General features: G+C 43.1%; 1 protein-coding gene across 1 annotated transcript in view; it reads left to right on the top strand.

Annotated features, from left to right (window-relative positions):
• The first annotated feature begins 1722 nt into the window (after nucleotides 1-1722).
• The window catches only part of LOC134601684 (zinc finger CCCH-type antiviral protein 1-like), a 137470-nt gene continuing 113969 nt past the window's right edge, over nucleotides 1723-25223 (top strand). The window contains exons 1-3 of the mRNA XM_063446198.1: nucleotides 1723-2045; nucleotides 9950-10085; nucleotides 11499-11811. Coding sequence (XP_063302268.1) covers nucleotides 1759-2045; nucleotides 9950-10085; nucleotides 11499-11811 — 736 coding nt within the window. The 5' untranslated portion in view covers nucleotides 1723-1758. The remainder of the gene's footprint in view (nucleotides 2046-9949; nucleotides 10086-11498; nucleotides 11812-25223) is intronic.

Consider the following 25223-nt stretch of genomic DNA (forward strand, 5'->3'; position numbering starts at 1 on the left):
TCCGACCTAGCGAACAAAATATACACCCTAGAACGCTAGTCTAGACAAGACACCGGTGTCCGGCTAGGGCTATTTTACACCAGAGCGCCCCGCCTGACTAACCAAATCAAACGGTCTGACTAAAGAGCGTTCGATCGAGCGGTGCGCCTTCGCTCCTTCCCTCCGACAGAGGGGGCAGATACAGATTCAAAAACCCCTTTGGGCCTACCGCACAATCGGTATACCCCTAGCGGGTCCTGCCGTCTAAAACAGCAGTTGTCTTACCTCCTCGTTCCTGAACCTGAGTTCACACTCATCGACGGGGACACCCCAGCACTTCTCACGTAGAGGCCGATGATCTCCTGGACAACAGACCAGTGGCGCCGAGACGAAGGGAGGTCCACGCAGAAGTTCAGGGGTGCAGCCGTAGAGAACGTGGGCAAAGATAGACCGTCTCACGCCTCTGCCTCTCAGCTACCGTTGAACGATGAGCTTCCCGGCCAATGCACCAAATGATACCGGAGAAACTGACGGAAGCCAAGCACAGAGAGATGGACACAGGTTTCTTCAGGAAGGAAGAGATTCTTTATTGGATCACCGATCGGGACTCAGAGGGACTAGCGTCACCAAAATACAGCAGATTCTGAGCCCCGGACAATAGTGCAGGCTCCTTATATAGGCATATAACTCCTCCCATATTAAGCTCCCCCCGCACATTCCCTTGACCAATCAATACAAATAAGAATTAACTTCCTGTTTGACCGCATGGCTTGTCCAGCACAATGGAGGAGTGGGAATACTATATCCTGTATTCTTGCACATGCTCCGTACACTACTGATCGTATCTTGCCTCGTGCAACCAACTGATCGATACGTCAGCATATGCACGTACACATGCCACGTGGTAATCTCGGCCTACTAAATTTATTTTTACCGAGATTCCACCACAGTATAGGTTTCGGAGGTGATAAGCACCGATTTTAAATCTGACACTGAATGCATCTAGCCTATTATTGAATATTAAATCAGGGTGGCAGAATTCCGATTGAAATTAGCCTAAATATATAGTATATATAAGAGTTGCCATTCTTGTCGGCCTTCGGACATTTTCATCTGATTTTGTCCTTTTAGGCAAAATCTGATGTGTAGTGCATAATGACCCTCTATGAGTGGGAATGTTAATTTGCACTTACTTTTTGACTATATTTGACATTCGGCTTTCAGTTCACTATGCAACCCCTATAAAGGTTTTGTCACTAAGCTCTGATCTCTAGTGAGCTGAAAAACTGAGGCTAAAATTGCTGATTTGGCATAATTCTCCAGTTTAGCTATAGTAACAGCTTGGCGACTTTAGCCTCAATTTTGCCATTTGGATCTCAACTCATAAATCGTAATTGTATATAGTAAAATAATGGCTAAGGGATTAACATCAAACATAGTGTTGGAATGTAAGCTTCACATTTGAACCTAAACTGTGAGTGAGCATTCTATAAAAAAATACATTTGTTGTTCCGGTGTTCTATCAGATTTCCCTGTCCGTGAAAATGCCATACCCTCTGATGGAACACCGGTAGGGAAATTTGATCGAACACCGTCTATGTTTAGCCACAGATCTAGGCATGTCGCCATCTAGTGTCTGTTCATGTTATGTCAGTCTATCAGTGGCTGACAAGTAGTTTCGTTTCTCTGGTAGCTCAGCCTGCTGGATGGGAGGAGACCAGGATTGGTGTTTAGTGACGACGACTTTGCTTTGCTTCAGTTAGCTCATCAGTCACAGCTATGTCGGACCCCGTGGTGACTGCTTTCCTTACTAAACAGCTGTGTGCCAATGGGGGGCGGCTCCCTAAAGCCAGGGTGGCACAGTATCTGGATCTACCCCAGGAACAGATAGAGCTCATCCTTCAGGAGGAGTCCCTGAGATTTCCACTGTCCGGGGATGTGGTGCTAGCCCAGAGTCCGATCAGGCTCTGCCTAAAGTACCTGAAGGGGGAGGAGGAGCAGGATGAGTGTGGGAAGCTGCACCTTTGTTGCTCCTACCTGCGGGGTCGCTGCAAAACTGGCAAAAAGTAAGTAGTAATGGCTTTATTGGTGTGGTGAACAAGTATCCCAATCAGTGGGGTCAGAATAGGACTGGATCAAGATCAGCTGACTGGGCTTTTCCAAGTCCTGGGAGAAAAGTACCTAGATCCTAATTGAGGAGCAGATATTATGAGAGGGTTTCTATTCTAATAACAACATCGAAGGTCCACCTACCCAGTGACAAATGAGAAATGACCCTCAGTACAAAAGAGGACCCACAGACTATACCTGAGGGACCTGTGGCAAGAGAAATTAGGCTAAGAAATAAGGTCTAAGAAGAATACACAAGAATTAAGCAAACTGAAAGCAACACATTATGACTTGGGGCAACAATAAAATAAATCAGATATTATATTGGTATTCTTAGATATAATACAATTAGTATGAGTGGTAGGTTACATACTGCTCACCCAGTCTCCACTCCTTCAAAAAATCGTTAAAAACCCACTTCTTCATAAAAGCGTATCAATTAAACTGTTAATAGCTCCTGACTGATTCCTCTTCTGCAACTGTCATTAGTCTAATACTATCCTTACCTTTTTGTGTCATTTTACCCCACTCCCTCTAGCATGTAAGCTAAACCCCTCTGTTCCTGTGTGTCCAACTTGTCTGGTTACAACTACATGTCTGTTTGTCCACCCATTGTACAGCACTGCGGAATTTCATGGCGCCAGGGCCGGACTGGCCCACCGGGATACCGGGAAATTTCCCGGTGGGCCGTCGGCACCTGGGGCCGGGCAGACAGCTGGGTCTGCTGGCCGCTGGCTGGGGGAGGTCTGCTGGCGGCTGGCTGGGGGAGGTCTGCTGGCGGCCGCAGGGGGAGCAGGCTGTTCTGTCTCTGCTCCCCCGCCTCGCGCGCAGCTTAATGAGACCGGGGCCGGAATATGACGTCATATTCCGGCGCCGGTCTCTTTCTAGCGCGCGAGGGCGGGGGAGCAGAGACAGAACAGCCTGCTCCCCCTGCGGCCGCCAGCAGACCTCCCCCAGCCAGCCGCCAGCAGACCTCCCCCAGCCAGCCGCCAGCAGACCTCCCCCAGCCAGCGGCCGCCGGCCAACAGACCTCCCCCAGCCAGCGGCCGCCAGAAGACCTCTCCCTGCGGCCACTAGCCCACCCAGCCGGTCACCCACAGGTAAAATGTGTAATTCTGGCAGTGTCAGTGTAAGTGTATGTGTGTGTGTGTGTCATGGTGTTTGTGTCTCTGTCATGGTGTGTGTCTGTGTCATGGTGTGTGTGTCATAGTGTGTGTGTGTCTGTGTCATGGTGTGTGTGTATGTGTCATGGTGTGTGTGTCTGTGTCATTGTGTGTCTGTGTCATGGTGTGTGTCTGTCATGGTGTGTGTGTGTATGTGTGTTTGTGTCATGGTGTGTGTGTGTGTTTGTGTCATGGTGTGTGTGTCATTGTGTGTGTGTGTCTGTGTCATGGTGTGTGTATGTGTGTGTGTGTCATGCAGGGCCGGATTAACATAGGGGCTGATGGAGCTGCAGCTCCAGGCCCAGGCCCATGGAATAGGCCCACTGAAAAAAATTTTTTTTTTTTTTTACATTTTTTTTTTTTTTTACACACACACACACTACTCTTAGGTCTCCCACCTGACTGGTATTTTACTGGCACAGACGGTATTTGAGAATGCCTGGCCGTGCCGGTATTGCAGTAATACTGGCAATACAAATGCAGGTATTTTTCTCAGAATAAGTGGAGATTACTCTGCAAGTTACAGCATATCCCCATAGACATATAATACCTAGACGCCGCATTGACCTCGGGGGGCCATGAAATGCGGGCGCCATTTTGGGCCGGTCACCTGGTGTGGTATTATATGTCTATATATTAGGACTTCTGTCCCTAATTTTTTTTTAATTTACTTTGCCTTTAGTGACAAATCTCACTTTAGTAAATAGCGATGTGATTGTTTGTTCTCCTATTCTCTTTATGCTATCTCCATGCGGACTTCAAAGTGCAAAAGACAGAGCTCACAATAATAAAGACTTGTAAATATCTACATTTTATTTTGCACAGTTCCAAAATCCATATTAGTTAAAAAAAGGTGAAAAGTAAATACATTACAAATCAGGCAAAGATCCAGTCCCAGTTTAAAACGTATATTAAGATGATAGATTGTGGGGTTAGTTCACTAAACTTATAATTTTAGCAAACCTAAATCCAAATGCAACGCATAGTTTCAATCTGGAAATTCAAATAATTTCAATGTATTGAGTAAATTTAGTCGATAACGTAAATAACCACAGAGGTCTTAAAGCAGCAAATGTCAGTTAATTTTATTTAATATCCCAGGATTAAACATCATGCTACTGGATCTATACACCCTCCAGGTGGATTTTAAGACTAACCATGTTTACTTTGAGGACCTTGCTCTGCAGATCATAGACATATATATTCTATATATGTCTATGCTGCAGATCACACTGTGACCGATCCAAGATGGCGGCCCCGCGGCTCATCAGCGCCAATAGGAAGTAGCAGTCAATGCGGCGTCTAGTATTTTATGTCTATGCATATCCCTGCCTCTCTGTACTACTCACTGATCCGTGGGGACCAGCAACACAGCACAGAGTCCAGACAGCAGCTCTACAGCTCAGATAAGTGAGGGATGGGGGGGGGGAAGGCAGCAGGGACACATGGGGACACTGAGACACTAGGGAACACATGTGGACACTGAGACACTAGGGAACATATGGGGACACTGAGACACTAGGAGACACATGGGGACACAGACACTAGTACACATGGGGACACAGACACTGGGAGACCTGGGAACACTGAGACACTTGTGGACAATGAGACACATGGGGATGCTGAGACACATGGGGACGCTGTTTCTCCCAGTGTCCCCCATCCAGTGTCGCTAGTGTCTCAGTGTCCCCAAGTCTCCCAGTGTCTGTGTCCCATGTCTCTGTGTGCCTAGTGTCACCATGTCAATGTCCACAACTGTCACCATGTCTCCCAGTGTCCCCAAGTGTCTGTCTCCCAGCCAGTGTCCCCTAGTCTCCCAGTGTCCCATAGTCTCCCAGTGTCTGTGTTCCCATGTCTCTGTGTCCCTAGTGTCTTAGTGTCCCCAAAAGTTTCAATGTCCCCATGTCTTCCAGTGTCTGTGTCCCCATTTCTCCCAGTTTCCCTAAATGTCTGTGTCCCCATGTCTCCCAGTGTCCCCGGGTCTCTCAGTGTCCCCAGGTCTCAGTGTCCCCATGTCTCTCAGTGTCTCCATGTCTCTCAGTGTCCTAGTGACATGGGGACACACTGAGACACTGGGAGAAATGGGGACACTGGGAGACTAGGCGACATGGGGACACTGACACTGTGATACATAGGGACACTGAGACACTGGGTGACTTGCGAGACTGAGACACTGGGAGCAATCCATCTATACAGCAGAATCAAACTGTGAGTAGTTTGTTGGTGATTTTACAGAATTTTCTCTGATGTCACTCCTTGTGATTATACAAAGGATTAAGGCTGGTATTTTGTTCCAAGCAAGGTGGCAACCTTAACTACTCTCCACATACTCTTGCTTAAAGTAGCACTATAGGGTCAGGAACACAATCATGTATTTCTGACCCTATTATGTTAAAACCACCACCCTGCCCCCTTCTTGCCTCCCTAAGTATAGTAAAATATAACTTGAATTCAAGGCTGCAGCTGCTCTGCCTCTGAACTGACTGTCTGCTGACATCATCAGAAGTGGTGGTCTGAGCAAATTACAATACTTCCCCATAGGATTGTCTGAGACTGTCAACTAGGCAGATCAGGGGCAGAGCCAGCAGAACTCATAGCCCTGGCCAATCAGCATCTCCACATAAAGATAAATTGAATCAATGCATTTCTATGAGGAAAGTTCAGTGTCTGCATGCCGAGGGTGGAGACACTGAATGGCAGTGCTGCACACTGCCCCAGGAAGCACCTCTAGCAGCCATCTAAGGAGTGGCCAGTGGAGTTATTTTCTCTGAAAAGACAGTGTTTACTGCAAAAGGCCTGAATGGAATGATTCTACTAACCAGAACAAATACAATAAGATGTAGTTGTTCTGGTGACTATAGTGTCCCTTTAAGTTTGGAAGCTTAAGAGGGATGTATGGGAACAAAACTTGTGTGGACTGGCTGACAATAAAATTAGTTTAGGTAATGCAGACGTTGGTCTCTCTAACACTGTGGCATGTCCCCATTCATCTACACTCACTACATACACCTTTTATCTGTCTCAGACTATATACCAGGAACTTCTGCCTGCTAGTAAGAAGGTAAGGAGATTAGTGGACCAGCGAGTGCTAGGGGACAGTCCTTAGAAAGCATTGAGTGAGCGCATCATTAGACGCATTTATGTTAAGCTCAGGGTGCTGCCTGCATAGTATGCCCTTAGTTGGACAGCCTGCATGATTGGCGGGCAGCCTGACATGCATTCATGCCAGGCTGTCCTTCAAATTCTTTGGACAGACATGCCCCCTTTTTGGGCATGTTCTCCCTTTTGGCAGGTCTGGTCACGTGATTCGCACCAGTGGCCACCCTTTTACCCCGCCCATTGACTGCCTGCTTCACTGGACACTGCTGTTAGGGGGTATGGATTTAATTGAAAGATGAAAGATATAAATTAGAGAGAGATTAGCATAGAGTATGTGCTTTCTTATAGCTGCATCCTATGAGTTTCCCTCCAGCACCATCTCCATCAGATACATGACGCTTGGGAGGTATGATTGTTTTAATGTTTTTGGTCGATAAGATTCCGTAATTAGGCCCATCATAATTGTCAGCACCAGGCCTAGTGTGCTTTTAATCCGGCCCTGGTGTCATGGTGTGTGTGTCTGTGTCATTGTGTGTCTGTGTCATGGTGTGTGTCTGTGTCATTGTGTGTCTGTATGTGTGTTTGTGTCATGGTGTGTGTGTGTGTGTTTGTGTCATGGTGTGTCTGTCATTGTGTGTGTGTGTCTGTGTCATAGTGTGTGTGTGTCTGTGTCATTGTGTGTCTGTGTCTGTGTCATGGTGTGTGTGTGTGTGTCATTGTGTGTGTGTCATTGTGTGTGTGTCTGTGTCATTGTGTGTCTGTGTCATGGTGTAGCTGTGTGTCTGTGTGTATTTAAAAAGTGTTTTTACTCACCTTTTCTTTTTCTCCCCACGCCGTGCTGGTCTCCCCTCGACTGGCCCTGCCTCTATGGCTGAGATCATCAAGCATGATGATCTGAGCCAATCCAATGCTGGAAATTTACTGTTAACAGAGTATGTTGTGAATGATCTGGATAAACTAGGAAAATGCAGGAAATTTGCTTAATTGGAAATATAACGAATGGCGGGTCATTGGGCCTCGAAGGTTGTCTAAAACTGTCTTATAATTAACTATAGTAATAGTAACCATAAATAGCATTAGCGAAATCAACTCTTAGCATGGTTTATTTCATTTGGTAAATTCTGCTACAAAGATAGTTGTACAATGAGTTTCAAAGGAGCTGTTTTTATACAGGGCAATAAATCCAGATAATTATGCAAATAGCGGAAAACATTATTTGGTGGACTGTTCACTAAAGAGTAAGCTGGAGTGAATTAAAAGTCAAGTAGCAAAACTCAAATTCTAAAGAGGCCCTGGCACACCATAGCTCAGTGAACAACTGTTTTATTGGATCAAAGTGCACATCAGTGATGTTTCGATCTCGTGATAAGGTCAAAACTTTACCAGTGTGCATTTTGATCCAATAAAACTGCTATTTCCTTTTGGGCGCAGTATAGGCAAGGTTAAAGTGTTTTCTTTGGTTGGAGTCACCCTTTAAATCCATATATTGCTCCTCAAGTCACATTTGTTTAGTAACTTGGTCTGGTACCTAGCAACTCTGCAGCATGATTAAACTATACAAATTGCACCATTTTAAATGACAGACCAGATGATATTATGCTTACATCTTTAACCCCTTAAGAACCACGGCCATACTAGGTACGTCAGACAAAAACGGTCCGCAGCATTCCTAATTACTTACCCGATCACTGCCGTTCCCACGCCGGCGATTGGTGTTGCTCCCATTCTGGGGGGACTGCCTGACACGCGTATATATAATATATAATAACTATATATATTGTGTGTATATATGCATATATATATTATAAAAAATAATAATAAAAAAAAATAATGAAAAAATTATATATATGTGTGTGTGTAATTTTATTCTAACTGTATTTTGAAATTATATATATATGTATATATAAATAAGTAAAAATAGAAATATACATATGTCCATATCCATAATTACATTAATAATTTCATAAATATACACATAGACTTCAAATATATTAATATGTATATATATATATATATATATCAAATTTTTTTGTGCATATTTATGTAATAAATTTGGGGGACCTGCCTGACAACCCACGCCGAAAGTCCAGAGAATTAAATTTGCTAGCACTGTACTTAACCCTGTAACTTTCCAGGACACCCTAAAACCTGTACATTGGGTGTACTGTTTTACTGGGGAGACTTCGCTGAACACAAATATTAGTGTTTCAAAACAGTAAAACATATCACAGCGATGATATATTCAGTGAAAGTGAAGTTTCTTGCATTTTTCACACACAAACAGCACTTTCACTGATGATAAACTTGTGATACGTTTTACTGTTTTGAAACACTAATATTTGTGTTCAGCAGAGTCTTCAGAGTATAACAGTTCCCCACATGTACAGGTTTTTGAAAGTTACAGGGTCAAATATAAGGCTTGATTTTCTGTTTTTTTTCACATAAAAATTTGCCAGATTGGTTATGTTGCCTTTGAGAGCGTATGGTAGCCCAGAAATGAGAATTACCCCCATGATGGCTTACTATTTGCAAAAAAAGACAACCCAAGGTATTGCAAATGGGGTATGTTTTTTGTTCAGTCTTTTTTAGTAGCCACTTAGTCACAAACACTGGCCAAAGTTAGCATTCATAATTGCTTTTTCCATTTTTAACACACAGACAAATATAAATGCTAACTTTGGCCAGTGTTTGTGACTAAGTGGTTACTAAAAAAGAAAGACTGGACATACGCCATATTGAATACCCTGGGTTGTCTACTTGGAAAACAGTAAATAGTATGTGTGGGTACAGTAAATGAGTATAAGGAAAATTACAGCTAAACACAAACACTGCAGAAATGTAAAAACAGCCCTGGTCATTAATGGTAAGAAAATTTAAAAACGGTCTGGTCACCAAGGTGTTACATAGAAACATAGAATGTGACGGCAGATAAGAACCATTCGGCCCATCTAGTCTGCCCAATTTTCTAAATACTTTCATTAGTCTCTAGCCTTATCTTATAATTAGGATAGCCTTATGCCTATCCCACGCATGCTTAAACTCCTTTACTGTGTTAACCTCTACCACTTCAGCTGGAAGGCTATTCCATGCATCCACTACCCTCTCAGTATCAGTAAACTTCCTGATATTGTTTTTAAACCTTTGTCCCTCTAATTTAAGACTATGTCCTCTTGTTGTGGTAGTTTTTCTTCTTTTAAATATAGTCTCCTCCTTTACTGTGTTGATTCCCTTTATGTATTTAAATGTTTCTATCATAACCCCCCTGTCTCGTCTTTCCTCCATGCTATACATGTTAAGATCCTTTAACCTTTCCTGGTAAGTTTTATCCTGCAATCCATGAACCAGTCTAGTAGCCCTTCTTTGAACTCTCTCTAAGGTATCAATATCCTTCTGAAGATAGGGTCTCCAGTACTGTGTACAGTACTCCAAGTGAGGTCTCACCACTGTTTTGTACAAAGAATATATGTAGGTTTGTTAATTACTACAATATTTACTGCATTATTTTCCCTACTGGTCATCTTATGGAGTCCTTATGCTTCCTATTTTGCTGTTGCCTGTTGCCTTTAAAATTCCTAAGTTTTCTATATATATTTTCTTAGATCCACATGCAAATATTCCCATGATACCCAATCAGAACATAACTTGACCGTACTGAAGGCCGATAACGTCAATGGGCTGAATGATGAAGAACTAAAGATCCTTCTCTTCCAGAATGACCATTCTTTAATGCCGGGGGTCAGTGTGAACTTGTCGCTAATAAAATGCATTCTTAAAGTGTTCCACATATTTAAGATGAAGTCTTAACATGGTTTTTAGTGGCAATATGATAGTTCCATTCCGCTTTGCAGTGCAGTACTAGAAAGGCATAACCAGATAGCGGTGTTCTATTTTTAAGCAGTTTAACAGTGAATTAGGGTCATCTTTCACAGGCCACTATCCCAGGTGTAAATTTAGTATGGTGCAACATAACTTCACCTTCGCTATACTGTCATAGGGGGCTAGACTCTGGGCTGCTGTGGAACCTAATACGATGTTAAAAACATTCAAAAATGTTTTAACAGTGAAATGAGGATGATGCATGGGAACTCCAGGTGCAATAACCACTTAAATGAGATGAAGTGGTTATGGTGTCTGTGTTGTGCCTTTATGCTGTCTCGTAAAATAGAGGCATAAAGAAAATTACAAAGCTCCTGATGACATGTTATACATAATGACACATGGTGACATGCACAACTTGTACATGAAGACAATTAAAAACTTTTCCTTACTTTTTCATTTCTTTAGAACTGTAAAAATAATCTAAGAGCTCTAAAACAAACAGAACACAGCTTAAAGGGGCACTCTAAGCATCAGAACTACTACAGCTTCATTCTGGTGCAAATATACTATCCCTGCAGTCTTAGCAAAAGGCTGTGTCTACATTGCATTCTACAGCTACCTCTAGTGGCTTTCACTCAGAAAGACACTAGAGGAGCTTTCGTGAGCTGTTCTGCAATTTTTGCAGGACCAATGTTTGCAGGGCACAAATACTCCCCATTGAGATGCATTGAGCCATACATGCAGTAGCTAACCAAATAAATCTCTATATAGACATTAAAGTTCTTTATTGTAGGGAGGATATGCTAGGAGTATCCTGTTCTTTTCCTATGGGCAAACTGTTTTGCCCTCTTACCTGGGTCCTTCTGTGTGCCAAGGATCCTCATGTACCTACTTCTACAGAGCCACCCTTCAGCAGAGCTGCAACACTGAGCACTCTCAGCCAATTCTCAGCTGATAGCCAATTGAAGTACTATCAGCCAATTTGATGTACTATTTTCTTACTTGTAGTACTAGCAGCCAGCTGGCAAATAGTTACAAAAACTCTTGACAGTGCGAGAACTAACCATGTGGCAGCTAGCTAGCTGCCAGATTTCAAATGAAAACAAAAATAACAATTATGGTTAATATGAGTATAAAGAAAGTTTAAAAACTCCATTGTGCCACTTGACATGCATTTATATGTATTGAATCACATCTGACACTTTTCTGCCCAGCCTCCCAATTTATCCAAGTCGAAGTGTAGAGATCCCTCTCTTGTGTCTAACATTCCAGAGATCTTCCTCAAAACCATTGTTTGGAGTTTAAATTAACTATTTTTTTTATTATTAGGTTTGTGTGAAATATCTGCACGACAAGTGTGATCAAGATAAGTGCTATTGGCTTCATATGTGCGGTTACTTCATGCGTGGGGAATGTAATCGGCGTACATGCAAAAGATCCCACAACATACTAGAGGAGAGCACCAATCTTCTCATCAAAAGGTTTGGAATCCCTGCTGTATCTGTTGAGAATTTCCAGATGCTCGCAGTTCTTAAAAACATTCAGATTCTACAAACTCAGGGGGAGCAAACAGGAAGAGGAAGGGGCAGAGGTGCATCCAGGGGTAGAAGAGGAGGCAGAGGAAGAAATAATGTACACAAAGGTATGATCAAGTAAATCGCTTTGTATATTTTAAAGTAAGCACAAAATAGTTTGAAATGTTGTTATAAAAGAATAAATGCTGCAATAATTTAGTCATCTTACTGCCACTAAATGAATTGCTCTAAAAACATTTTCTTTTAGTGTTACAGCATTCCTGTATTCATTTATATAATGGACCCCACCCAATTTTTCAGAAACATCAATGTTTTACATTGCCAGAGAAAATGGACAGCATCTTGCACCAAAATCACTATGTGGCTATTAATCATTTCTTCACAGAAACATGTAAACCTGTTCTGTGAACAGGGACAGGTTTATACGTTGGGTGCGTATAGGCACTCAATTAAGCGCCCTTGCTCCTCCCTCAAAATGGTAGATAAAATTTGTTTAATTATTTTATCTAAAAAAAACATTTATTGATATGACAATGCATATACCTGCTTGTAATGTATTATGTTTGAATCTGGAAGTATAGTGAATGAATGCAACTGTGAAAATGCATCCAATGTTCAACATAAAGGATTCCCCTGGGCAGATAGGGGTTGTCAATGGTTAGGGGGTAGGATAAAGGGGATGCATTGTAACAGGTAGGGAGAAGGCTTAAAAAGGGGTGATGGGGAGGGGACTCATCAGTCGATGAAGTGGAGTTGTATGAGCCTATCTTTTTACCTGACTGTTTAATGGCGTTGAGGGCTATGAAGAAGAAAAAATAAAGTAAAAATAATAGTAATTTAAGTGAAAGGTTTTGGCTAGCTCAGTGACATGGCAACAGTGACCCAAAGTTGCGCAGATAGACCTCCTGCAGGCTTACCAGCAGTCAAATGGGTTAGGGTCCTTGGAGGAGGTTCTGGCAAGTATGCAGTGGTGTGCAGATGTGTCATTGGTTCAGGGAACTCTCCCTCCATGGTCTGAGGGCTCGCAAGTCCAGGCCTCCCTCATGTCTATAACCTACTCAAGTGAGGTGAGGAGGTAGGATGACGCAAGGCTGGGTTCTTTTGTTTGCTCATTCTGATGCTATGGATTTTTTGGACAATTTGCGCTTAGTTCGAGGGAAAGGAATCTTTTTTGGAAAAGAAATTGGCCAAAGAGACTCATCTCGGGAGGATGAGTTTCCCCCTTTTGCAAATCTGCATGTTTCACTGTTAAAATTAGTAGACAGAATAGTCGCATCATTTGAATAGGGCATTAGAACTGCTTCAGGAGGCTGGAGCGGGCACATTGCTGGCCAAATCAGACATTGAGTCAGTTCTCCGGCTTCTGCTGGTACATCCTGTATGTTTTGAATTTATTAGGATGACAATTTGAATTGAAACGTTTATCCTGACTTCTGAATCCCTTTGACCTTGGCCATCCTTATTGACTCTGTTTATCCATTAGCCCAACCATTCTAAGGACTGGTATACGGAAAGTCTATTTATTGTGATTTGGTCTGTGTGTTTTGGTTCCACCCTATCATGACAGTTGTCAGACGAGAGGAGGGGTATTGCTTCTGACTCAGGGGGTTTGGAGGCAACTTTGTTGTACCTAACAAAATTATATTCTGAGATTAGGTTTTGTGCAGCGGCAGAAAAGGACTTAGTGACTTTGTCTTTTTTATTGTGTTTATTCGGGGGAAAGGACGTAACTAAAGAATTTTACATAAAGCGAGTCCTGCGAATTTGGAAGAGAAAGGAAGGGACTGATGGGCACCAGCTGGTTACTGTCAAGCTCCTCCGGTGTATGTTTCAGTCCATTGCTCATAAACTAATCGGAATGGTAAAGGGATTATGATTGGAGCTACAGGAGAGGCTTTTTCTCAATTAGCTTATTTTGTTGTTTTTTGAGTTGTCAAACAGCAGGAGCAGGCCACTTATTGGTGCATCAAAATGGTTTTCATTTGACTTGTTTTTAATGTTCCAGTGTGTTATACATAGGCTTGTTGGTGGATGAATAGGATGTGGCTCAGTATTCGTTGCACTCTTTGCAGATTGCTTGGATTTTCTGGTACTGCAATATGGCATTTGCGTAGATTGCAATTAACGTTTTTGACTGTATGTGTTTCATCATCTTGTATAAAATTATTTTTTTCATAGCAACTGTCCTTGTTATGTCTGGGTCTTTGTTATGTCAGGGCAGTTGTACATATATTGGGTGGCACGTGCTGAGGAAAGAATATTTTTATGCAATTTAGGTTTTCTGTTAGAGGTAGCATGTGTTTGTTGGAAGAGGCTAATGGGGTGTTTTTGGGGAATAGATATATTTTATATATATATATATATATATATATATATATATCCAAGAAAATACCGGCACTTCAGGAATTTTGCAATCTTTCAATATTCTTTATTTCACATAGGACATCAACGTTTCATCTCCTCATGGAGCTTTCATCAGGACACCAAATCAATTAAAATTAAAAGGCTTATATAGGAGATTTCATATTGTCCCAAAATATGGTCCCTTTATTTACATCTCTCTCGAAATCTTCTTAATTCACAAGTACAAAAAGTTCCTAAATATATGTATTAAAAAGATAAAATCAACGGTACTATAAATGCATATTCAAGGACAATGTCCATCGGCTATAATGAGCCAATTCCAGGATAAAACATCTTCGTGAGTAACTCCTTTATGTTATGGAGAACTAAGTCTGGACAGTCACAGGAAAATTGAAAAGGAGCATTTCTCATTCAGACCCCTAGGTGAAAGGGTATTGAGCTGTGTTATCCAGTACGTCTCCCTTTGTAATAGTAGTCTGCCCCGATCTCCCCCACGAGCTGGAATAGGGACGTGATCGATCGCCACACACCTTAAGGATGAGAGTGGATGTTGTAACTCAAGAAAATGTCGGGCCACAGGTTTGTCCGACTTGCCATCACGATAGGCTAGACGGATACTAGATCTGTGACCCCTGATTCTCTCACAAAGTGCCGTCTCTGTTTTGCCGACATAATTAAGGCCACACAGGCAGGTCAACTTGTAAATGACAAACTCACTCCGACAGTGAATTCGATGTTGAATTCGATATACCTTGCCCGTGTAAGGATGACTAAAGGTTTTGGAAGGGATGATATGTCCACACGTGACACATCCCAAACACCTTACACACCCCACGTTCTTGGTATCTTTTATTGTCGGACCATAGCAATGTTGTGGATCTGTTTTCACTAACATATCCTTTAAATTCCTGTTTCTTCGGAAACAAAACAGCGGTTTCTGGCGGAGATTCTTAGGGAGAGTAGGATCCAATGCCACTATATTCCAATTCTTCCGAACAGATGAAGTTAAATCTGTACTGGCTGTGTTGAAAAGCATTGGAAAAATAGGTCTCGAGTTGGCCGCTTTCACTTCCCGGACAAAAATTAGACAAAGTTCAGAATGACTATGCCGAACATAGAGTTTATAAATGGTTGTCAGGGGAGACTAGTCGACCGTACTCGAGACCTTATCAACAACGTATAAGAAAACCCAGAGGCTCCACAGTGGATTGTACATCAGGAGAATCTGCTTCGGATACAGACAATATTAATACTCAGGTAGAATTTGATATAACCAAACCGTCCACTAGAAGTGATAAAAATGTGCCTTTTTTAGAACCAGGTTTGGGACTTACCAGAGAACCCATGAGTTTGGGGGTACGAGGACCAGAAGCAGAATTTCTATCCACGGGAACAACATCCGGAGAGGCCAGAAGGGGAAGAAACACCGGTCACAGAGGTCGACCACCCAGAAGGTAGCAGACAACCCAATTATTAATCTTTCACACAGAATGTTAACCACCAGTGAAATTACTGTATTGTCTAAAGGCTTAACTTTTGTACCAAAAACGGGTGCTGACCGCTTTGAATGGGAGGTTGATCAGCTTAAATTCAATCTTAAACTAAAATTAGCTGAATTTTTTAAAGTACCAACACCCACAGAAAAACAGAATGAAATTTTTAGATTAAAAAGTACGTTTGACCCTCCTGCTACTAACGCATCACTGAAGGTATTTGCAAACAATATTCGAAATGATACTAAAGAGTTTACCTATTATAAAGAACCTACTAGGAATGCCAATATTTCCAAAAGTGAAAGAGAGGCTCTGAAGAATCTTGCGAATGATCTATCAATTGTTGTCCGTCCTGCGGACAAAGGGGGAGCTATCGTCATCATGCAGTAGGAGGACTATAAATCAGAAATCTTGAAGCAACTAACAGATCCCAAGGTGTATCGACATCTGGATAAAGATCCTGTGCACAATTCAGTAACATCATTATGAATACATTAAACAGAGGCCTTGAAGCCGGATGTCTATCACAGGAGGAATTTGATTTCCTATTTGAAATACATCCAAGATGTCCCATACTATACACTCTTCCTAAGGTTAATAAAAATCCTGTACAACCTCCTGGTCGTCCTATTGTGTCGGCCATAGGAGGGTTATTAGAACCCATTGGCAAATGGTTGGATAATATATTAAAAAAACTAGTGATGAAGTTACCAACATGTGTTAAAGACACCTCAGCAGTGATTAAAGGGACTCTATAGTCAACATATAAAAGCAAGAAAGACAGGCCCCCCAGCCTTCCTTCTTGCTTTAATATGAACTTTCATTGATTAAAAATAATTTTCGGAGTGTTTTTATATTAAAAACTTACCTCCGTTCCAGCGACGAGCTCCCAGCCATGCCGCACCCCCTTTTTCGTCAAAATGCCGAAATAGCGGGGCCCAATAGGACGCTTCTCTGAGAGAAGCGTCATCGCGATGTGGTGCGCATGTGCGGCTTCGCACTGCACCAATCGCGTTCTTCATAGAGCGGCATTGACAGCCGCCCTATGAAGAAACTGAGCGCTTTACCGCGCATGTGCGCGGAATGCGCGTTCGTGAGCTGAGCTGTCTGACTGACAGCTCAGCTCGCTTTCTAAAACTAACAATAAGGGGGGGGACCTACTGTCCATTCAATCACAGTTCAAAAGAACTTTCCCACGCTGTGTAAAATGACACAGAGCACTGTGATTGGATGGCTTGAAATCCATCCAATCACAGTGCTCTGTGTCATTTTACACAGCGTGGGAAAATTCTTTGGAAATTTCCCACGCTGTGTAAAATGACAGAGAGCACTCTGATTGGCTTAACCCCTTAAGGACACATGACATTATTCCAGAAGTTTGGTCCTTGGTCCTTAAGGGGTTAAACCAGCCAATCAGAGTGTTCTTAGCCTAATTGCAGGGCGTGGCAAGGCTTTATAAGCCTTCCCCCGCCCTGCAAAGCTCAGTCTGCACAGAACTGGGTGAACATGGATTGTTTTTTTTGCGTTCGTTTTTTTTGGTTTTTTTTAATTGCGTCGGTTATTATGGCTTTTTATTTGGCCTTTTTTGGGGCTGAAGAAAGAAGATTTTAGAAGAAAGAAAACATCGAATGGTAAGTTGTTTTTATCAAATTTTTTTTTTTTTTTACAGGTTTTTAGTTAAAGGTCCCCCCCCTCATTATTTTTAGGGTGAGGGGTAGGTAGGGAGATCATTTTTTTGGGGGGGGGAGGGATACTAGGGTCCCCCCCCTTTGTATTTAGGGCCCCCACCCACCGCTCAGGGGTGGGGGCCGGGGGGGACAATAGGTCCCCCCTTATTGTTAATTTTAGGGCCCCCACCCGCCGCACAGGGGTGGGGGCCGGGGGGGGGCAGTTGGTCCCCCCCTTATTTTTAATTTTAGGGCCCCCACCTGCCGCACAGGGGTGGGGACCGGGGGGGGGGCAGTAGGTCCCCCCCCTTATTTTTAATTTTAGGGCGAGAAAAAATGGGTCGCAAGAGAATACTGAGAACGGGCAGCAACTGAAATAGCCTGCCCTTCGGTCGGTCACCGCTCAGTTCTCAAGCTGTTTTTTGCTCATCTTGTACCATTACAGAGAGAACTTCTCTGAAACATATCAGACTGGTCCCACCCATACGGGCAGTCCAGACCCAAAATGCCAGCAAGTTCCCTCTGCACGAGAGACACAGCAACCCCAGACGATAGTTTCAGCCTTGTAAGGCATCATCAGTGAGGCATAGCTGATATCTCCCTAGGCACCGTGAGCAAGGGGTCCACGTCTGGATTATCCCTTAAACTTGTGGAGAGAAAAAATGGGTCGCAAGAGAATACTGAGAACGGGCAGCAACTGAAATAGCCTGCCCTTCGGTCGGTCACCGCTCAGTTCTCAAGCTGTTTTTTGCTCATCTTGTGCCATTACAGAGAGAACTTCTCTGAAACATATCAGACTGGTCCCACCCATACGGGCAGTCCAGACCCAAAATGCCAGCAAATTCCCTCTGCACGAGAGACACAGCAACCCCAGACAATCGTTTCAGCCTTGTAAGGCATCATCAGTGAGGCATAGCTGATATCTCCCTAGGCACCGTGAGCAAGGGGTCCACGTCTGGATTATCCCTTAAACTTGTGGGTAGAAAAAATGGGTCGCAAGAGAATACTGAGAACGGGCAGCTAAAGCCAGCTTGAGTTCTGAGCGGGGACCCACCGAAGGACAGGCTATTTCAGATGCTGTCCGTTCTCAGAATACTCTTGCGACCCGTTTTTTACTCTCCATAAGTTTAAAGGGTAATCCAGACGTGGACCCCTTGCTCACGGTGCCTAGAGAGATATCAGCTATGCCTCACTGATGATGCCTAACAAGGCTGAAACGATCGTCTGGGGTTGCTGTATCTCTCGTGCAGAGAGAACTTGCTGGCATTTCGGATCTGGACTGCCCGTATGGGTGGGACCTGTCTGATATGCTTCAGATATGTTCTCTCTGTAATGGCACAAGATGAGCTAAAACCAGCTTGAGTTCTGAGCGGGGACCCACCGAAGGACAGGCTATTTCAGCTGCTGTCCGTTCTCAGAATACTCTTGCGACCCGTTTTTTACTCTCCATAAGTTTAAAGGGTAATCCAGACGTGGACCCCTTGCTCACGGTGCCTAGAGAGATATCAGCTATGCCTCACTGATGATGCCTAACAAGGCTGAAACGATCGTCTGGGGTTGCTGTATCTCTCGTGCAGAGAGAACTTGCTGGCATTTCGGATCTGGACTGCCCGTATGAGTGGGACCAGTCTGATATGCTTCAGATATGTTCTCTATGTAATGGCACAAGATGAGCTAAAACCAGCTTGAGTTCTGAGCGGGGACCCACCGAAGGACAGGCTATTTCAGCTGCTGTCCGTTCTCAGAATACTCTTGCGACCCGTTTTTTACTCTCCATAAGTTTAAAGGGTAATCCAGACGTGGACCCCTTGCTCACGGTGCCTAGAGAGATATCAGCTATGCCTCACTGATGATGCCTAACAAGGCTGAAACGATCGTCTGGGGTTGCTGTATCTCTCGTGCAGAGAGAACTTGCTGGCATTTCGGATCTGGACTGCCCGTATGGGTGGGACCAGTCTGATATGCTTCAGATATGTTCTCTCTGTAATGTCACAAGATGAGCTAAAACCAGCTTGAGTTCTGAGCGGGGACCCACCGAAGGACAGGCTATTTCAGCTGCTGTCCGTTCTCAGAATACTCTTGCGACCCGTTTTTTACTCTTTAATTTTAGGGCCCCCACCCGCCGCACAGGGGTGGGGGCCGTGGGGGGGGAAGGAGAGTAGGTCTCCTCCCCCCCCCTTCAACCACTATTGTGGCCAGAAAGAGTCCCTGGGGGTTCGGGCTTCAGCTGTCAGCTGAAGCCACTCCCACAGCAGTGCTGACAGCCTCAGCACACAAAGCGCGTGCACAGTGCTTTGTGTGCTGATAGCCCGTCTGAAGTATTCACCCATGCGTGAATACGTCAGACGTGAGGCCTTTTTAGGGCCTCTGAACTCGGAAGTCCCTCTGGTGGCCGTCTGATTGACTGCAACAAGAGGTGTTCCAAGCTTCCAATGTAAACACTGCATTTTCTCAGAAAATACAGTGCTTACAAGAAAAAGGCTGCAGGGAGCTGTAGCACTCATCTGAACAACCTCATTAAGCTGAAGTTGTTCAGGTGACTATAGTGTCCCTTTAAGGAACTGCAACGCATTCAAGTACCACAGGAAGGCATCCTCCTAGCCACCATTGATGTCAGTAGCTTATATACTATAATCCCTCACAAGGAAGTTATACAAGCAATGAGGGAATCTTGAGAAAGCCCTCGGAGAAAGGGTGAAACGCGTTGATCAGGTGTCCACCGAGATCTTGTCTGCAGCATATCCTGCTTAATCGGCTTCTAACTAAAGCCGCATTTGCCGCAAGTTCGTTTTTTCCTGCCAGCATCACAGACAGTTTTCCCGAGTGCACCGGGCAGCTCCTGTCTTCTTGGAGAAATTGCAGCTTCATCCGAACATACAAACGACTGGGCATGGAAGTGTTCTGCTTTATGATGAGTATCTCTTTTTTCGTGTAAGAGTATTTATGTAGGGGGGGATTTTATAACTGGAATAAGTTTTGTAACGGATTTACACTATATACCGTTTCTGTTTCCCTTTTATCCAAGGTATTCTCGCATTTTTGGACCCCTACCTTCCATTACACATTTTTTTTTTGTGCAGGACTCACACTCCTATTTAGTGTACTTTGGATTTTCTATAGTGGTTATTTCCCACAACTGATTCTGGACGATTATTTGCTGGATTTTATTATTTTTTCTTTTTTATCTTTTGTTCCCTATATGGTTTATTGTTTTATATGCTTTTTATTATTTTTTCACTGTTTCTTATTTTGTAGACCCTAATTATTAATAAGGGGATTATCTATTAAGCGCTGAAATTCATATATGTAAGCAATGAGGGAAGTATTGTTACAATACAGTGAAAAAGTCTCTCCGCCCATTGAATATATTATGGAGTTATTACAATTGTGTCTAACTCTCAATTACTTTCGTTTTGAATCCGCCTACTATGTTCAATTAACAGGTACATCGATGGGAGCGCCTATGGCTCCGATGTATGCTAATGCATACATGTTTTCGTTTGAAATTAAACATATTTTGGCCCAACACCATGAGAAGATTCTTAAATACTTACGTTTTTTTTTTAATTCTTTATTTTTGGTGCATTTTGCGTATAACATAGCATGGTATACATAGTTGCCACTGCTTTGTGGTCAGAGTGTAACAGTTATACATCAGGTATGGCATTCAATATGTTTGCACATTTTGTGAGATGGTGGACTGTGTGGTTATAACAAGGTGACCTAGTTGTTTGTATGGTACCGCCATGTCCTGTGTGGTTCTATTTGGAGCTCGGATGAGCTAGTCTATAGTCGCTAGGTATAGTAATGTTGTGTATGTCATGGAGGTGTTGCTCCAATATGTTACAGCGGTGTAAGCTACGTGTCCGAGGAGCAAGTAATAAGTCGTGCTGCTTGACTATGATAATGTGGGGATGTTGGTTACCATGCGGGGCTTGTCTAGTGCTACAGTGGTCTAATGCCACATGGTGTCCCTCCGACATCCTTCTAGTGTTTACCCCTTCTCCCTGGGGGGGGTGTGTTGCTGTGTGAGCAATCTGTGGATTCGTTTTATGCCTGACGTGTATATCAAAGGCCTAGGGCCTTAAAGATTTCGTCGCCTCTCTCGTGTGTTTGCGTGAGTATGGTGAACCAGCAAGTGAGTTGCTTCGCTGTGAGTTTGCCACAAAAAGTAAAAATAATAAGAAATAAATCATACATATCAACTTTAACAAATAACGGCTTTGGAGGGGCCATTAGTTCCAGCAACAGCTGAATGGTGTCCCTTCTTTCCCTCTTGGGGGATATATGACTGTGAGTGTCCCATTCAAGTGGTGGGGTTCGTGTTCCGTCTCAGTTCCTGCGTAGATGCTTCAGATCGGGAGCCTAGTGTTCCGAGTGTGTGGGTTCCGTTGGTGGGTAGGCCCAACGTTGTTAGCAGTGCAGGAGCATCCGTCGGGGCTGTGGCCTTATAGGATTGCCCGTCCTTCGTGACCCACAGGGTGTTTGGGGTAGCCCATCTATAGGTTACGTTTTCCGCCTGTAATGTCATCGTGAGAGGTTGCATGCTCTTACGCCACTGCAGGGTGGCCCTGCTTAAATCTTGAAAAAAGGATATGTGGCCGTTTTCAAAATTGTACGGGGCTTTTCCCTGTAACGCTGCTGTTAGCCCTATTTTATCGGCTACCGTTTGGCATCTGAGGATTATGTCCCTGGGTGCTGCAGTTGGGGCCCTGGGGGATTTGGCTATTCTATATACCCCATCAAACGTAAAGTACTTAGCTCGCTTTGCAGGCATGAGAGTTTCCACCAGCCTCCTCACATATTGCGGCAGTTCCTCCAAGGGGATGGTTTCTGGGACTCCCCTTATCTTTATGTTCTTCCTCCTGCCTCTGTCATCTAGGGTGCTCACTTGTCTGTTGGTGTCAAGTTGGACCTTTTGCAACTGGTGTACCTTGTCGCTCAGTGTCTGGAAGTCCTGTTTCAGGGCTGCGACATCTGTTTCAGTGGCTTGGGTGCGCGCTGTAACAGCTTGTACCTCTGTGGTCAGTGTTGCCAGATCAGCTTCCCACATTTTCTTGAGGTTTGATTGGAGGCTTAAGAGCATCTCCTGTATATCCTGTTTTGTGGCAGTGGTCAAGTGTCCAGGTGTGCTGGCTGTGTCCTGGGTGGCCTGGTGTGGGCTCTGGGGTGAGTACTCACTTTCAGACTGTTGTGGTGTGGGGTCTCTCGTGGGAGAGGGTTCCTGTGAGTCTCTTGATGGCGTTGAGGCTGACCACATCTGGCCTATGTCGCGCTGTGTTTTTGCTGTGGTCGCGGGCGTTTTTTGGGATTTTCTCCCCATTTCTCCGTTTGCCTGGTATAGTGGTAGCAGGTCTGACAGGTCCGGGTCTCCCCAGAGAAAGTGTTCCCCAGCCGTTGCGTGCGTCCGGCCCCAAAGCCTCGTTTGCGGTTTTTCTTGCCCGGCGTCGAAAAGAAAGGCATCGGCCGCTTCCGGACGGTGCCCTGAATGCAGCACCGGTGTTTAGAGGTTTGTGGCTCGCGGGATGCTGGCGATATTCCGCGTTATCGGCTGGTGCACACAGGAGCTGTAGGAAATGGCGACCGCTCCTGTGCGCTGCTTGGCTCCGCCCCCAAATACTTACGTTTTATTGACGATATCCTAATATTATGGAGGGGTGATGAGGAATCATTTACGTCTATGATATATACATTAAATATGATGAACTCTCCAGTGAAATTCACATTCCAATGTAGCAAGTTTCAAATTATTTTTTTGGATGTTCGAATCTTTGTTAACCTCCCTGGCGGTATGATTATGTCAGGAATTTTGTACCAAAAGCGGTACCATTTTTTTGCATTTGAATTACCCGCCCAGTTCCGCCCCCATGTCAGGCATGTCAATCAAATTTTAATTAATCAAATCACATAATTACGTTAAAAGATTATTTAAATATACATGTAGAATTTTAATATATATGCATTTATAGGTATTTAAATTCTACGTGTATACTAATGTAATCTTTTATGTAATTATATGTATTTATCTATATATATATTTGCGCTTATTTGTATTTTATATATATATAGAATGTCATTCTAAGTGTATTTTGTTACCGATATATATATATTAATAACAAAATACAGTTAGAATGAAATTACATATGCATATATAATTTCTATTAAATTTTGTTTCAATATTTTATTTATTTATTATTTTAATGATACGTATATATGTACATCTATTATATATATATATATAATATATATACATATTATATATAAAAATATATTTAATTTATTTTTACACTTGTCTTTTTTTATTTTTTTTATACTTCCCACCAGCAGGGGGACTGTCTGATATTTCAAACAGTCCCCCTGCTGGCAGATCCACAGCCAGCTATAGAGGGCCATGTGATCGCTCTTTGAGAGCGATCACATGGCCCCCGGGGGCCTGATTTGCCGTGGGAGGGCTGCCTGGGCTGTGAGGCAGTCCTCCCGAAGTGGATCGCGGCGGAGGTAAGTAAATCTTATCTACCCCGAGCGTGACTCGGGGTTACCGCTTCTGGCAGCGAAAATTAACCCCGAGTCACGCTCGGGAATACCGCTAGGGAGGTTAAAGATAATAAACTCGGATATACACTGTATTCTAAGGAGATTGATAGAAATAGTATTTTGCATGCGTCCAATTTCCACCCGAAGAGATTGAAGGAATCATTACCCATTTCCCAATTTTTGAGGGTAATACGTAATAACTCAGACCCTACATTAGCAACAAACCAATTAAATCTAATGTATGAGACATTCTTAGAAAGGGGTTATTCAAAAATGGTGTTAAATCGTGCACTGGAGCAGGCAAAAATTCAACTACAGAGCAACTGATACCATCAAGAGTCGACAATACGTTTGATCTTCCCTCAATCTTTTCATACCAAATCATCTCAAGTAGCTTCTGCGGTGCGTGAGAATTGGAGAATATTAAGCAAAGATACAACATTACCAATTTCATTTTCACAAAGCCCAATTATGAGTTATAGAAGAGGCAAACATTTAAGGAACTTTTTAGTTCATACGGATCAGTTTACTAAAATCGTACAGAAAGCGGATAATACTAATCTTGGTTGCTACAGATGTCTCAAATGCACTGCGTGCAATTCTATGACCCCTGTCAAAGAGTTCTCACACCCAAGAACTGGAAAGAAGTACAAAATTAGATACAGAATTACTTGTATAACAACTCATGTGGTATATCAGATTGTGTGCCCATGTGGCTTAGTCTATGTGGGAAAAACTTCAAATGATTTGAGAGAGAGGATGAGGGGACATCAGTCCGCTATACATTTGGCTATTCAGAATAATACAGCTAATACCCCTGTGGCAAGGCATTTTTTGGAGGCTGGACATACACTTCCCTCCCTTAGATTCATGGGCATTGATCATGTCCCTGCCCTATCCAGAGGAGGTGACAGAGATACACGTTTATTACAGAGGGAAGCGTATTGGATCTACACCCTTTACACTATGTCCCCACATGGACTCAATGAAAAAAATCCACTATATTGCTTTCTACCTAAAAGATAAATATTTTTATCATTACTATAATATATTGTTGAGTACAATACATCAGTGGTAAAACATTTTTTAACATTTCTTGTATATATCTGTGATATTTTCTAGGAGTTTGTATATCTAGTTATTATAGATTTTGATTTAGTTATTTTCGGCTTTATGTTGAGTAATCTTAGCTGATTCCTAATTAGATTATAACAACCTTAACCACGTATGGTTCCATTAACTATGAATTGAATATGGTGAACTCTGTGTATAAATGAATTGACTATGTAATTATCAAGACAGGATTAAGTATTATCTACTTGCAGCAGCTAAAAGTAGTCACATTTTAGTTTAATGAGGGCTACAATTAAGCTAGCCACTGATATTATAACTTAAAGACCATAAGCCTTTATACTGAGTTTAATGTGCATCAACTGCCTGGTGTGGGAGTCCTTAGTGATG

This window comes from Pelobates fuscus, chromosome 3 (assembly GCF_036172605.1).
Source record: "Pelobates fuscus isolate aPelFus1 chromosome 3, aPelFus1.pri, whole genome shotgun sequence".
Lineage (NCBI taxonomy): Eukaryota > Metazoa > Chordata > Amphibia > Anura > Pelobatidae > Pelobates > Pelobates fuscus.